Raw genomic sequence first — 16,958 nt, 5'->3', positions numbered from 1 at the left:
TACAAATTAAATTTAATCAGGGTGTATTGTGAAATATAAATGGACAACCACAGATCTTTAGAGTACAGATTTTGACAATTTTCGGCAAAAGACAAAAACATTTCAGTTTCCATCTCATTCTTCAGGTAAAACTGTCAGGCTGTCATGTTGCGTTTTGCAGTGTATTCATTGGATAAATAATTCATGTCACTGCAATACATTAAAAAGAATATGAAAATGCCTGCCTCTCTTTACAAAGTTTCTGTTAATATACATCTTTTAATGGGATTTAACAGATTTTTTTCTGACTTTCTTACACAATGATGCCGATTAATCGTTTGTTTAGTTTGTTTTTCATAAAAAAATCTGTAAGAACAAACTGTAGATGGGATCAAAATCAAAGACCCTGGCTGTGGTGATGCTGATTGGTTGATTTTACAGGTGGCCAAGTTGTAAAGAAATTCCCTTTATATTTAAAAGGGTAGCCTATTTGAACCAATAAAATAATTTTTCTTTAAACAGAATTTAGTTGTTCCCCATTTAACGTTTTTATGGCTTTTTCATGGCCAAAGCCTACAGTAAATTAAATTGAAAAAAGATTCATAAAACAATCTGTGTGGAAACGTGCCACTCAAATTGTGAATATCAGATGTGGGAGACCATGCATTCATCTGATGTTAAAGTTAAGGAAGCACAGACCAAGTTTTTTTTTTCCAGCTTAGTTTCCATAGACGGTCTTTTTGGACTGCGTCCTGAAAAACAGTTCGAGTTCATGTTTTCATAGTGCATCGAATGCTTTTATTTCAAAAGATCAAGGAAGATTTGATTTCTCGTGATATGACCCCTTTAAAGCATATTTGTGATATTTGATTTATTTAGTTCAAGCTTCTCACTCGTTTCAACCCTTCGGTTCACCCTCTTCCTTCTTTTTAGATCTTTTTTAGTCCATAATCCCGGCTCAACAGAAAACAGTGACGCTTTGAAGAAGTGAAGTGAAGAATCTTTCTGCGAACATGCACAAACACACAACCGGTGAAGGTGTTCTTTGTGTTTCTTCATGTGCCCATGTGAAATGTAAACACACAGTATTATAACAAGCACACACACACAACATCCACTCATACACAAGTAATCAGTTTTTCTCTCTCACACACACACACACACACACACACACACACACACACACACACACACACACACACACACACACACACACACACACACACACACACACACACACACACACACACACACACACACACACACACACACACGGCAGGGCACAAGGTAGGAACATAACTGAATCTGTATATAAAACTGGCAGTTTGTATAGAACTGTACATAAAACAATGATACAGTAATTCATTTAGTTATTTTCTTGCTTCTTGAAAATAATTTTTTTCTCATATTTACTCTATTGTACGCAGTAATTTTTTTCTGTGGAGAAATCCATAAAAAAGTATTTTTTTAAAAAAATGTAAGAAAATTTTGGTCTGCTCCAAATCATACTTCAAAATACCTGAAGCATTATAGTGAATTATATTCCATGTGAATCTTGACAGGTCATGGACACTGTCATGGCATGGAAAAGAGAAATACATTCTTCAAAATGAGAAGAAAATTATAATCATACAGGTAAATAATTAATAATTTTAAAGAAATTTGCAAAAAAAGTCTTTTAAATCACCATGAAATCAAAATGATCAATTCTTATATTTTTTTTTATGGAATATTGCAGTATTTATTATAAATTATTTACCCGTGAACATCATTCTTATTATTATTATTTTTTTAAATCATGTGCCCTTGTACTCGTACATCAAAATAACTCCATCAGCAACATCTCTTTTCTTCTCTGATGACAGTTTTACAGAGTGAGGGCGGAACAACCTGTCACTCACACGAGATCGACCAATAGAAAAACCATAATGGTCCAATGATCCAATCAATTGCCACCGATGGACAAAATCATGTCCCAGCAAACAGTTTTTCTTGTTCAAGAATCCGCCTAACTCAGATATATGTCACAATACGAAATAAAAGATTAATCATAACTTCTGTTTCATGCCGACTTTAAGCAGTAAGATGAAAAAGATATTAAGATTAGTTACAGTAGTAAACAAATGATATGCCATACACATTGATCCATAGACACACTGTATTCAGCCACAAAACTACACAAAGATTTAATCTATGCCTGAGATTGTGTTTTACACTTTAAGTAAAAAACCGTAAAGCAGTGTCAAGCTTCCTTGTTAATAATCCACAGCTAAACCTTCAGCTGACTAAACCCATGCCAGGGTGAAAAAAAAGCAGAAAAAAAGAGCCGTAGAGCTTGAAGCAAGAAAAAGGGAGAGCACATTAAAGTTTCATGACGGTTTTCTCTCCAGATACAGACCAGAGAGAGAGAATGGAGGGAAAATTCCAAAGTTGAGAGGAGAGAGAGGGGGAAAAAAGGAGTGAGAAAGGTATAAACTTTTCTCCCAAGATTCTTCCACCCCACACACTCGAACACACATCTCACACAGCCCACGCAACTGTCACATCACCACTGGGCTAATCTATTATTCATTATGTGGACAGGACAGAACAAGACGAGGAACTACCAAACCTTCCTGACCTGAGAGAAAGAAAGTATAATATCTACTTCAGACACGCTTCTCTGCACATAATGACTTACAGTGAGACACAATACAACAACAGATTCATCCTTAAAATTCAGCCTCATGCACACATTATCTTAATAAACTCTCAGAAAACACCTGTGAATCCTTAGCAAGCAAACTTCTTAAATTGGACTGGACTACTGTCCGCACAGACATAACTTACTAAAGCTATTGATTTATTCTTCAGCAAAACACGCCGCCACTACAGCAGATTTCAGTCATGACTATGACCCCCAGAAAGGTTGTACTACCACTTGTGATTACTGGGAATTTCTTTCACGCAGTTCTTGCAAGAAATGATCCTCAAGCATGTTCTCCGGCCGGTGTAAGCCTGAAGGATACATGGGGAAGGTACAAGCTAGGTTTCTCACGCTAGTACAGTTGTTCAGCAAGCAAATACAAATCATTCAAGACCAATAAACACACAGAGACCAGTAAAGATACAGATTTGCTTAAAATCACACAGCTGAAACTGCGCTCCTACACTTCTGCTGCGCATTCATTCAATAGCATCTGTACTTCCGAACAACGACTTCTGTTAGTTCAAATGACCTGCTTGGGCAGATGAGACAATGTTCAAATCATTTAGTATTTAAAATTAATGAAAGATTAACATTTTTGTCATCTAGTCAAATGACAAAAAAGCTCTCTTCACATATAGATTTAAAGATACATGATAAAAAAGTACTGAATGGCCATTAACACTTCAGAATGGGTCACAACAGTGGTCGATCTGTGGTCAAGTGGTCAAATGACGAATAACGAAAAGTTAATTATGAAGGATGTGAACTGTTTGTTTTTCTTAATACTTTTAATCCACAAGGACGTATTAAATATGACATTAGACATGTTATATAATGTAAATTTCTATTTCATCAAAGAATCCTGAAAAACTAAATGGATAATAGTTTCTCTAAAAGCATAACTGTTTTCAACATTGATAATGTTTCTTGAGCAGCAAATTAGCTTATTATATATGATTTCTGAAGGATCATGTGACACTGAAAACTGCAGTAATGGCTGCTGAAAATACAGCTTTGCATCACAGGAATAAATTATCATTTTTAAATAAATTAAAATACAAATGTTACGTCAAAAAAAAAAAAAAAATCAATACATTTTACCAACCCCAAACTTTTGAATGGTAGTGTGTGTGTATATATATATATATATATATATATATATATATATATATATATATGAATATTCACTGAGAAAAGCCTGTAAATGAAGATAAAGAAACCACACTATGAAGGCAGGTAAAAATCATTAAATACACATTACAAAAAGTGTCTTTAAAAGACTTTAGTTTATTTCCGTATCAGTGAACGCAAGTCTATCACTCACCTACAGTCCACGGCAATCCATTTCGCAATGTTTTTGTCTATATAAACACACACAAGAGTCAAGACAGATATCTTCAATCGCTATGACACATCACTGTTCTTTCCCCATTCCAGCAGTGCTAAAACACACAATATAGAAACAACTAGGACACATAACACCAGTTTACCAAGCTACTACGTAAACCTCTGTTGTAGGATTATATACATGATAACTAGGTTTCAAAATCCATGTTATCCACTAAATAAATAAACCATCTTTCATGCACTTCCACACCTCCTTCGAGTTGCATTAATGCTGTATTGCATTACCACACCTACTTTGAGGTCTAAGGTGATGCTCCATTATTGAAGAACCCAAACTGGCTAAAATATTAAGGCTGACATGACAAGCCGTCTCAAAATCCCAGACAAAAAGAGAGGGAACAGATTTCGCAAACCTCAGAGTGTCAAAGTGAAAGAGAAAAATATAAAACTGACAAGGAGGCCTTGAGACTAGGTTAGAGTTAAGAGCATCACCATATGAGGAAGTGCGATAGTGTGTGTGTGTGTGAGTGTGTGTTGGCATACACTTTAAAGTATTGTGAGGTAAAAAGTAAATCATATCTCTGAGGATTGTTGCTGGATAAAGGAAGCATGTGCGCAGCGAGTTCTCTCAGACACAGGTGCAAAGACTCACGTTATAAGACTCACGTTATAAATATTTATACAGAGACAAACGCGAGAACAAACACGCAAACTTCCTTTCTGGCACAGGGACGGCATGCCAGAAAGAAAGAGAGAGGCAGGACAGCAGAGAATCAATAGGGGGAAAGAGGATGAGACACACGAGCGACAGTCTTAATCTGACTGGTGTCTTCTGCACCCCGCTGACTAACCTCCATCCATCCATCTATCCAGATCTCCTGCTTTCTATTCCCTCTCCTCAAACAACACTGTTTCACTATTCTGTTTATTACTGAGCCTCTCTCATAGTTTTTGGACAAGCACATGTGTACAATAAGTTATAAATAAAAAAAGCATGCAAAACATCATGACTATGACCTCTAGATATTCTGCTTGTGATAAAAGGACTTGAATTTACATTCAAATTCACTACAATATTCTGAAATTATTTTATCAAAGCTTGTTACTTCAAAAAGGTATCTTTTCAAGATTTCTCATAACGTTTATGTTGAAAGATCTCCGTGCTTTATTTACAGTGATATTAATAATAAAATTATAATAATCTGCATAAAATTATACAACATTTAATTTATAAAATGTTACATAAAATTTAAATAAATTAAATATAAATATGAAATCTTGAATGGTGATAAATTAAATATTTTAACGTTGCATCCCTTTTCTCAATTTTATTTCTGCCTTATTACATGGTGTGAACTGGGCAGGTCAAGTTGATATCATGAGTTTATGAAACAGGCTTTATAAACATTACTGTTGACATAAAAGCATATAGATGAAATCAGAGGTCTGTGAAAGTTTAGAATGAACTGTTTCCAATAAGTCTATTTGGACTGGTACTGTATGTTTTCATAGTGCATGAACTCCTTTTTCAAAAGATCTAGGCTTCTGTAGAATTTGAACATGCATCATTCACAAAGCTACACATATCTTGCATGTTCTTCATTTAAATTTTTTATTTACAGTGAGGAAAATAAGTATTTGAACACCCTGCTATTTTGCAAGTTCTCCCACTTGGAAATCATGGAGGGGTCTGAAATTGTCATCGTAGGTGCATGTCCACTGTGAGAGACATAATCAAAAAAAAAAAATCCAGAAATCACAATATATGATTTTTTAACTATTTATTTGTATGATACAGCTGCAAATAAGTATTTGAACACCTGTCTATCAGCTAGAATTCTGACCTTGAAAGACCTGTTAGTCTGCCTTTAAAATGTCCACCTCCACTCCATTTATTATCCTAAATTAGATGCACCTGTTTGAGGTCGTTAGCTGCATAAAGACACCTGTCCACCCCATACAATCAGTAAGAATCCAACTACTAACATGGCCAAGACCAAAGAGCTGTCCAAAGACACTAGAGACAAAATTGTACACCTCCACAAGGCTGGAAAGGGCTACGGGGAAATTGCCAAGCAGCTTGGTGAAAAAAGGTCCACTGTTGGCGCAATCATTTGAAAATGGAAGAAGCTAAACATGACTGTCAATCTCCCTCGGACTGGGGCTCCATGCAAGATCTCACCTCGTGGGGTCTCAATGATCCTAAGAAAGGTGCGAAATCAGCCCAGAACTACACGGGAGGAGCTAGTCAATGACCTGAAAAGAGCTGGGACCACCGTTTCCAAGGTTACTGTTGGTAATACACTAAGACGTCATGGTTTGAAATCATGCATGGCACGGAAGGTTCCCCTGCTTAAACCAGCACATGTCAAGGCCCGTCTTAAGTTTGCCAATGACCATTTGGATGATCCAGAGGAGTCATGGGAGAAAGTCATGTGGTCAGATGAGACCAAAATAGAACTTTTTGGTCATAATTCCACTAAACGTGTTTGGAGGAAGAAGAATGATGAGTACCATCCCAAGAACACCATCCCTACTGTGAAGCATGGGGGTGGTAGCATCATGCTTTGGGGGTGTTTTTCTGCACATGGGACAGGGCGACTGCACTGTATTAAGGAGAGGATGACCGGGGCCATGTATTGCGAGATTTTGGGGAACAACCTCCTTCCCTCAGTTAGAGCATTGAAGATGGGTCGAGGCTGGGTCTTCCAACATGACAATGACCCGAAGCACACAGCCAGGATAACCAAGGAGTGGCTCTGTAAGAAGCATATCAAGGTTCTGGCGTGGCCTAACCAGTCTCCAGACCTAAACCCAATAGAGAATCTTTGGAGGGAGCTCAAACTCCGTGTTTCTCAGCGACAGCCCAGAAACCTGACTGATCTAGAGAAGATCTGTGTGGAGGAGTGGGCCAAAATCCCTCCTGCAGTGTGTGCAAACCTGGTGAAAAACTACAGGAAACGTTTGACCTCTGTAATTGCAAACAAAGGCTACTGTACCAATTAACATTGATTTTCTCAGGTGTTCAAATACTTATTTGCAGCTGTATCATACAAATAAATAGTTAAAAAATCATACATTGTGATTTCTGGATTTTTTTTTTAGATTATGTCTCTCACAGTGGACATGCACCTACGATGACAATTTCAGACCCCTCCATGATTTCCAAGTGGGAGAACTTGCAAAATAGCAGGGTGTTCAAATACTTATTTTCCTCACTGTATTTTTGCTAAGAGTAAGACTGCAGTTCTCTTAGCTCTGCTTAACATATTTTATCATTTAAATCCACAAAATCAGTGCAGAAAATGGCTTAAAGATATGCAGAATTAGTCAAATGCAAATCCATAAAAGTATTGCAAAAAAATAATTATCAAATTTTGAGTCAAACAGCTGGCAAAAGTTTTTTAAGGAAGAGAACAAATAAAAAAACCTCTCACCGAGCCAGTCGTTAAACTTCTTGACTTCGCTGGGCAGGCCGAGCTCTGTGAAGTCTCCAGTGTGCAGTAAGACGTCACCGTACGGCATCTGAATAGTGTCAGTGCGCGAGTGTGTGTCGGAGATGCAGACAAACCGAGTGTAGCCCGGGGGCTTGGGGGAGTCATGGGGTAACGGATCTACCCTGTGGATAGACAGAGGGAGAGAGAGAGAGAGAGAGGAGTGGGAATAAATAAGGTTATATATCGTTCTCTCGCGGCTTAAACAGTTGCGTTGGCAGAAACGGGTCTCTGAGGGACACGGCAGAGTTTTGAATAAGAATGGCCCACTTTAGAGCATCTCCTACTGGGTCGACCACACAGACTCTACCCACAACACACACACACACACACACACACACACACACACACACACAGGTACACACTGACAGATATTCATAAACATAATAATAGCTGTGACCTGTTTTCCTTTGTAAAATGGCATGAATAAAGAAATAAAAAAGAGAAACAATGAAATATGGCCCATCTGAAAAAGAAAAAGAAAAAATAAAAGCATGTGCAAAATCACATATTTTCAAAAGCATCTAGTTAGTTGTTTCTCTGAACAATTAGACAAACTAGTCTCTTCTAAGGAATCCCTGAATAACTCTCGATATTCACATGAACCCAAACTTGAAGCATTTCATAGGAAACATTTGATATCTTAAAAAACACAATGCTCATGGCGTAAGCTGCTTAAAAAACAGCATGAATTTTGACTTGACACCCAAACATGTCCGTCTAAATGCACATGGCTGTAGCAGTGGTGTTTTAAAAGGTTGAGTTTTAACATGCAAACTGTCAGTTAAAGCGAATCATGCTGTCATCGTGCAAACTAAAGAGCTGATGCTAAAAATCGAATCAGTTGTCAAACAACTAAGTCAACCATAGTGACCCATACCAAACGTGCACATGCGAGTTTCTTACATGTGGACGTGGGGCGGCTGGAAGCGACCCTGGTTGATGTTGTAGAAGGTGAAGGCTTGAGTTGGGTTGGAGCTGTATTCGTCCACCTCTACCACTCCTCTTCCTCCTCTCTGAGACTGTTGCTGCTGTCGTCGGGCAGCCATGATTTCCGAAAGTGTGAAAGCCATGGCAACACACACACACACTATCTCTTCCTCTCTTACACACACGCGCTTGTCCGGTGGTGTGTGCTTAATAGGCTTGCACTTTAGCTGGGATCAGAATGTCTTGTGCAAGTCTTTGGGATGTCCAGGACCGTATTCAGTGGCTGGCCCACCGTACGCCTCTGCTGCTGGGATAGAGAGCCTGCATGCTTCCCCTCAATCACAATACACCTGAGGGAAGAAAGGTACGAGATACAAGATAAAGGGAGATGTGAGTGGTGACAGAGGCATATTATCAAAACCCACAATCAGACGCCCGGTTGGCGGCGGTTATGTCCCACTCTCCTGTGTGTTAGTGCCGAGATCTTACACAAAGCCATGGTAACCATTCTGTCACGATTTCTATATCTAACAATAGAGTTCCCTGCACTTTCAAGACGGGAGGGAAAAAAAAAAGATGCGATGCAACAGAGACAATTGTTTGGGAGGAAAGAGGACACAAAAGCCCCGTGAAAGAAAGGGGAGCTAAAATGTTATTTTTGAACTGAAATAACAAGTAGGGGAAAAGCTGAAAGCTTACTCCATTCCTCGAGAAATGCATAAGTGCTCAAACCATGCACAAATAGAAGAAAAAAATAGCGTGTGAAAAGAATAATGATAACAATTAATAAAAGAAGTAAAACTATGTGGGACAAAAGCTTTGAATAATAGTTTTTTTTTTTTTAAACAAAACTATAATATATTACTCTTGTAAAAAAAAAAAGGTACCAAATATTAAAGTGATGGAATTACGAGGCACTTAGATATATATCATGGTACTGAATGATTTCCATATTGATAAACTGAATATCTACCATGCTACATGTCAAAAACCATGTTATTAACATGGTATCATGTCCAAAAATTAATACCCACATACTTGTTGGCACTTTTACTGTTAGTATAACAATGGTTCACAAAAAGAGCCAAAACGAGTTTGATTGGCTAGATTGCATGATAATTTGCTTTTTACATTGAGTTTAATTTTGCAAGGTGTTCTTTGCCACATGATACGATGTAGGTAACAAGGAATAAAAGCAGCACATAATATAATATCAGTGCCAAAAATCAATCACTCATGTTTAACAAGTATTCAAGAATTGACTGTATCTATGGTAACTGTCTCTTCTTTCCAAACAGACGAGCATCATTTATAACAGCGCACTCTCTTCTACATATTAATTCATGCATATTCAAAATATATGCGGTGCTGATTTACATACCAGAAATATACTTACCTTTTCAAACTCAAGAGTCTAACGCCAGTGTGTTTTCGGAGATGTGCAGGTAAAGACTAATACATAACCGGCAAGAGCGTGAAAACGCAGCGGCTCCTGTTTGCAGAGGCTCGCGCTGGTTTGTTTGAACTGGAGTCGCGTGGTGCCCCGGTATGCGAGCGTGTGTGTGTGTGTGTGTGTGTGTGTGTGAGACACTCCCCCTCGCGCTGCTATGGATCTTTCTCCCCTCCTCTTGGCGAATCATACTATGGCTTGGAGCTTCAGTCATGTAACTTAATTAATAATCATAAGCCAACCTTTTACTATTGCTAACAGACCCGTTTGTTGTTGATGAATTGTATTCACAGACCCCCCCCCCACCCCACCCCAATCCACCCCAATATATTCAATGGAAAGCATTTCATAATTTCAACATAATAACGCTAATCAATGTTAAAATCTTGTTGGGAACTTTAGTATACACTTAAAATTACTTTTGGACGTTTCATAATTGTACACCGTCTTTCCGCTTGACCACTGTCTCCCTTTCATCCAATCAGTTAGGAGTCAACAAGGTAAACGTCACGTAATTACTATTCACGTGACAAGCCCCATCCGTCAGGTCAGTTATTTCAGTCAGAGGGTGGCTTATATTTTAGATATATATATATGCCAGTGCCATCTATATCTGTGCTGTCTAATCAAAGGTTGTATTTTTGTCTGACCTTGATCTGCATGCCATATTAAAGTAGTAGTGGCATTTTAAACCTTAATCATACAGATATATTAAAACGTAGGCTATATCATAGACCTGTGTGGTAGTTAAAATTTGAATTCTGAAACATGAATAACAACCTTTTTAGTTTTCAAATTAGTTCAAATATTTTGAAAAGCAAAAATCTTGGTCCACACTGCCCCTTTGTGGGGAGAAAACGGCATGATTTTTGATGATAGGCCTATATTAATATGACCACAAGAGGACGACAAATCATTCAAAATGTCGTGAGTTGCTTTTTTCTAATTTTGCAAATTTTTCCCTCTTTAAAAAAAAAAGGATTTAACTAATAATAATAAGCAACAATTGTTTTAAATGAAAGACAACAGCACAACAAACAGCGTGAGATTTGAATGATTTATTAATAATGTGAGGTCTTAACAATAGTTCCCATTCTCTTCTACACACCTTCTGGGGTTGATTTCACACTGCTGAATTGTTTATTCTTCTGAAATGTGGTCATTCACCTTGGTGGATGTCAGACTGTGACCTTCCCCAGCATATTGTCTCCTTCTACTGTAAATATTAACTTAAAAAAAAAAAAAAAAAACACAACACTAACATTTGAACATCATTTACACATCTGTATTCATAAAGCTTACAAATCACACCAGCAGCAGTCTTGAGTCACTCTCTCCATCTGAGGGGAAAAGTACTTAAATCTGTGTGTGAAGCCATCGAGGTGTGTGTTTGTGTGTGTATTTTGTGAAAATTGTGATTCTTCTTTGCTAATGGCAACAGTTCCTCAAACAGTCACATGCCTTTGTTTTAGTAATCAAATGAGACAACAATATGTGATTAACACACACACACACACACACACAAAAGATCAACTACAACCTGCGGTTATCTCACAAATCATAAATTACTGTGCTAGCATAATATGTATTACAGCATTTGTGTGTACATGCATGAATGTATGATTATTTATGCTCGATGCATGAGCGAATGTGTTTCCCTGTCCATATGTGGATATTACAAATACAAGCATTAATAAGTGCTCATATAACGAAGCAGCTTTAGAATGATCACTCCGCCCCTCCCTCCCAAACTGGAATATATGCAATACAACGCAGAACACTGTAAAATGACAGGTAATATGATCTGTATTTCAGTGACTTCATGGCTCATCTAGATGTATGTGGTTGTGTGATTTGATTTAATTGTGATGGGTATTTTTCACATACTTCAGGCATGACATTAGTTCAACAAACAGCCTCTAGTCTTCATCCACAGTTCAACAACAAGAGCAAAATATGTGTCTTTGTGCACAGCACAAAGGTGATATGCAATTATTATGTAATAGATATGATATAACTATGTAATACACCATAATAAGTCTCTAAATCCAAAATGGAGTTCTTTGTTGTTCTGAATAAACTCTTCACCATTTCCATGAGTTTTATGACACAACAAGCTCAAAAAAAATTATCACCATATTTACAATTTCTCAAAATGTTCTCAAAATCTAAATCGCAGGTTAATGACAAACTCATTGCATCATGTAATCTTATAGAAATGAATCTTATACTTGTCAAGCTGACAAAGAGGTACAAACCCAATAAAACCAGATGGCACTTCAACATTAATACTTTTTCTGATATTAAACTGAGATTATTATGAAGTGTGTTTTGTTTTCAGGAGAGGGAGAGGTGTGAGAGTGAGAATATCTTTCTGTATCCCTGTAGAGGGGCAGTACCGACATTTCTTGTTTCTACAACCAAGGTAAAACATCTCTATACAACAAAAACAACAACGAAAAAAGCAACTTATATTTCCTTATTCTCTACAATATAAAATTCAAGTGCAGTTGAAGCTCCAAATACTAGTTAAACAACGTACACGTAACTCTAACTCTCATACTGACAGGTAGTTTTTGTCTTTTATCCTGTTTTTTTTTTTAAATCTTTCACTTGTCTGGCTTTGTATTTAATTTTTTCTGTGGTCAGAACAGAAAGTGATTACTTTCTCATTAAGTAACCACTTACTTTAAGTGCACTAGGATATTAAAACCCCTTGTGCACATCAGGGGCATGAAAATAACCTTTTCCAAACAAGAATATATATATATCTGCGTGTGTCTGTATGTGTCATAATAAGCCATAAGCTTGCACATAATTTTGTTTACACGCAGACACACACACACACACACACGCACACGCACACACACACACGCACACACACACTTACAAATATATACTGTAGATATCAAACATCCAAAGAGGGCTTTTGCAAAATCAAGCACATAAATATTAGCAAACAAAAAACATACAAAGACAAAAAGGGACAAATGGACAAATCTCAGACAGGAAGAAGGCCAAACGTCTTTATCTTCTTGCAGTAGTTAGGCCTTCTGGGAGCTAGTGGAGAAAAGACAGGAAGAGAGATGGGGATAGAGCCGGGGTCGTGGAAGAAATGTTCGGGTTTCTATTTATACGGCCGTAGAAACCTGGAGACTTTGGAGCGTAGCAGCTTGATAAAGGAACGTGGAAACATCTCCTTTGATTCCTGCACGGTGTATTTAAAGTAGTTATGAGGGTGGGCCAGCACATCAAACAGAGCTTTAATCAGCTTCTTATCCTGAAAACAGAGAAACGTGCCATTAAAAGAGGAATATAAAGGTATGTCTGATGACAGCTACTTAAATAAATGCTCACTTTTAATATCTCTTGGTGGTTTTCTGAGGCGTAAAGTCGACCGTCTCGAACAATGTCCTCTATAAGTTGCTGGTAGTCTTCTATAATGACAAAAACACAAACTGATATTAATAAATGTAGTATATTATTTATGTACACAAATAACTTTTTACAATTTATAGAATGTTTCTCATGTATCTCATTTGTGTAGTTGCTGTCTAAATGCCTGGCCACTTTATTAGGTACACTTGTTCAACTTCGTGTTAACGCAAATATCTAATCAGCCAATCACATGGCAGCGGCTCAATGCATTTAGGCATGGTCAAGACGATCTGCTGAAGTTCAAACTGAGCATCAGAATGGGGAATAAAGGCCTTTGAACGTGGTAGGGTTGTTGGTGCCAGACGGGCTGGTCTGAGTACTTCAGAAACTGCTGATCCACTAGGATTTTCATGCACAAGCATCTCTAGGGTTTATAGAGAATGGTCCGAAAATATCCAGTGAGCAAAAATGAGATTTCACGGGCTACATCGAATGTAGTATGTGAATGTGTGTGGCTACATGTGGTTGTGTTTGGACTATATCTGTAACTTACCATCGTAAGTGACATACGGCACTTGAAATCCCTTTCCACTGTTACCCTCATTCGATTTGAACTGGATCCACAGCTTGCGTGAACGGGAGGTGAAGGCGATTGGTCGCTCATATGTTTGGCATGTCTCATAAGTTGTAATGGAAGTGGGCAGGGCTAAAAAGAGAGAAGAGGAGCTCAATAATTTGCATGCCTGCTTGCAATAATTAACTAGCATCCAAAATGACAGGTATACCATACCACTCTTCCTCATGACCAGAACATCCCCGCACTCATCCTCAATGGGCAGGAAGATCTCTGGTACAACAATAAGGATGCGCCTCTTGTTCGGAGGGTTAATGGTCCAAACACAGTCCACATTAGATGGATAGTCACCGGGATAGTTGGGAGATTCGATGTAGCCCATGAAATCTCCCAGCTCACCGCCACATAGCTGATCTGCAAGGGATGAGAACAGACAAACCCGTGAATTCACTGCTTATCATGGGATCTGTGAATGGATTTGCATATATCTGCCTTACTTTTGCAGTGAGATACATTGTTAGCTCCGTCAAAATCTGTAGTGGTGTTTCCAGGGCAGGTGATGCAGTAGTTCTGTCCGGACTCAGACTGGTAAGTTCCAGCCGGACAACGGATGCACCGGTGCGTGCTGGCATTATAATGATGCCCAAGAGCACAGTGAACTAGAAATATGGGGAAGTGGAAATACAAAGTAAATATGGACATAAGAAATGTGCCTATTTTGCAGTGTTGCATCATACCTTTGGCTTCACAGTCTCTAAAGGACGTGCTGGCCGTGTGTTTAGTCAAGAGTCCTCCTCCACAGGGGAAGCACAGCACACGGCCCGGCTCAGGCTGGAAGGTGCCCAGCGGGCATGGCTGGCACGGGCGGAAACCATCAGCAGAGAACTGACCGGCAGGGCACTGGCCTACAACCAGAGAATGACATTTTGAGTATTTTGAGCATTGAACAAATAAAACAAGATAATTTTGATTATGCACTACCATTCAAGATGAAATAACTGCTTTCTAAGTTAATATACTTTAAATGTAATTTATTCCTGTGATGCAAAGCTGAATTTTCAGCATCATTACTCCCGTCTTCAGTGTCACATGATCCTTCAGAAATCATTCTAATATGCTGATTCGCTGCTTTTTCTTTGATGAACAAGGTTCAAAAGAACAGAATTAAAAACAGAAATAAAATGTAATGCATTCATGCTGAATAAAAGTATTAATTTCTTTTAAAGAAAAAATATTTTGAACAGTAGTGTATTTGTGTTATTGTTATTTCTTTTATTTTCTTTTTATATTTTATGAAAATAGGGGATAGTTCAACCAAAGAGAAAAACAATGTAAATTCCAGTCTGGAATTTACAAAGATTATCAAGATAGCTTTATAAGACTTACTGAGTATAGGAAACAAGTTGTCTAGACTAATGGTGCTTTTGTCATTTCTGGAGCTTCATAGCCCCTGTTTCCACTCACTACCAATGTATTTAAATGCACAACCTGAGCATTTGGCACAATAACTAGACAAACAGAGAAGTGTCTCATGATGTTCATCAGTTACAGCATGTCTCACGAGATTGTTTGAATTTTTTTTTTAAATGTCACAAAGGGGGCTAAAACCAAAGTCACTTCAATCAAGTCAATTGAACAAGCATCATGACATATTTGTAAACATTTCGTCTTGACATTTTACCATGAATATATTAGAATCACCTACAGTAATAAAGGTTTTAGTATTGAGGTGTGTTTGTATGTTGTCAGTCAAATACTTTTTAGCTGCTCAAATAGTTAAAATTAGCAGCTACCAATTGATCCAGACTTTGCTAAGTCCTTCATACGAAATCTTGCATTTGCATGATAATGAGCAATTTTGGATTTTTTGACCCTGAATTTCAAAATCTATTGATTAATTTGAAAAAATGTGGTCTTGCATTAATCAGCTCCAATAATCAATAGGTGTGTCATTACCATCACAAAGCTATTCATTGATTGAGTGTTTTATAACGTGTATCCACACACACCTCCGCACTCAGAGACGTTCTTGGCCCCCGCGATGCCCTGTCCCTCGGTGCTGGGGCAGGGCTCGCAGGACAGCTGGCCCTCCCTGTCCTGATAGGTTCCTGGCGGACAGATGATGCATTGTTCCAGTTCTCCACTGTAGAACGTTCCCACACCGCAGCTGACTGGGAGACACCCGAACACACAGAAACGCACCCAAACACACAGATACAAGATTTATGAAAGTGTCTTCAACCCCAGATCAGAAAACAAAACCCTTATCCCAAAATACTCACCGCACTTCCCGTCAGTGAGGACCTGTCCTATACTGCAGGTCTCATCTCCTTCTGTCTGTCGCACGGCACGCTGGGCCACCTCGTACGCCGTGCCGGAGAACTGAATGTAGAACTGCTGTTTACTGATGGACTTCCTTAGTGTGCGCATGGCATTCTGAAGCCTCTGTTTGGTCTTCTCACGCACACAGTCCACATTACATGATTCTGACACATAAATAAAGACAAAAGACATCACATTTACACTCTGAAGTCACAGATGGCATGACATGGGAACGCAACAGTTAACAAGAGAGAACTACTGTACACACATGCAGGCAATGTTACCTGAGGCTTCCTCTTCTTTCATTTCCATCTCAAACTCTGCTGTGATGTGGGAGACTTCCTTTGATGGAGACTTCCGTCCACGACGGCGCTTTTTGGAAGAGTCGCACTTCAGATTCACAAACGTCACCTGACAGTCGTCTGTGCAAGGTAATTGACCAGCTCCTGAAAGGACAGGAGAGGTAAAAGAGGAAGAAAAATTAAAGGGAATAAGGAAAAGGAGAATAGTAAATGAAACGGGAAATCAGAAAGAGAGGATTAGGAAAAGAAGAAACAGGAGAGAGGAAAAATAAAAGAGAAAATGGAAACGAGGAAGAAAAAGAGAAGAGAAATGGGAAACGGGAAAGAAAAGAGTTGAGAAAGAAAAGGTCAAAAAACAAAAAACAAAACAGGAAAAAGGAAAAGAAGACAAAATTATAGGGAGAAGGAAAAGGAAATAGGAAAAAAGATGCAAAAAACAGGGAAATGGGAAATAAAAAACATGAGAAAAGAAAAAGGAAAAGAGGAACAAGGA

At 38.3% G+C, this 16,958-nt stretch overlaps 2 protein-coding genes across 3 annotated transcripts in view; both read right to left on the bottom strand.

Moving 5' to 3' along the window:
* Positions 1-9,961, bottom strand: part of mpped1 (metallophosphoesterase domain containing 1) — a 34,959-nt gene extending 24,998 nt beyond the window's left edge. The window contains exons 1-3 of the mRNA XM_084111521.1: positions 9,836-9,961; positions 8,416-8,789; positions 7,453-7,634 (exon numbers count right to left, since the gene is read on the bottom strand). Coding sequence (XP_083967647.1) covers positions 7,453-7,634; positions 8,416-8,582 — 349 coding nt within the window. The 5' untranslated portion in view covers positions 8,583-8,789; positions 9,836-9,961. The remainder of the gene's footprint in view (positions 1-7,452; positions 7,635-8,415; positions 8,790-9,835) is intronic.
* A 971-nt stretch (positions 9,962-10,932) lies between these two features.
* Positions 10,933-16,958, bottom strand: part of scube1 (signal peptide, CUB domain, EGF-like 1) — a 64,784-nt gene continuing 58,758 nt past the window's right edge. For both annotated transcript variants that reach the window (XM_084111688.1, XM_084111687.1), the window contains 9 exons: positions 16,448-16,609; positions 16,124-16,327; positions 15,851-16,012; positions 14,579-14,746; positions 14,339-14,500; positions 14,058-14,255; positions 13,821-13,973; positions 13,247-13,326; positions 10,933-13,169 (listed from right to left, as the gene is read on the bottom strand). In XM_084111688.1, the coding sequence (XP_083967814.1) occupies positions 13,017-13,169; positions 13,247-13,326; positions 13,821-13,973; positions 14,058-14,255; positions 14,339-14,500; positions 14,579-14,746; positions 15,851-16,012; positions 16,124-16,327; positions 16,448-16,609 (1,442 nt within the window). In that variant the 3' untranslated portion in view covers positions 10,933-13,016. The remainder of the gene's footprint in view (positions 13,170-13,246; positions 13,327-13,820; positions 13,974-14,057; positions 14,256-14,338; positions 14,501-14,578; positions 14,747-15,850; positions 16,013-16,123; positions 16,328-16,447; positions 16,610-16,958) is intronic.

The sequence above is a fragment of the Abramis brama genome (genome assembly GCF_963993115.1).
Source record: "Abramis brama genome assembly, chromosome: 4".
NCBI lineage: Eukaryota > Metazoa > Chordata > Actinopteri > Cypriniformes > Leuciscidae > Abramis > Abramis brama.
This window is presented reverse-complemented; position numbering and strand designations above follow the sequence as displayed.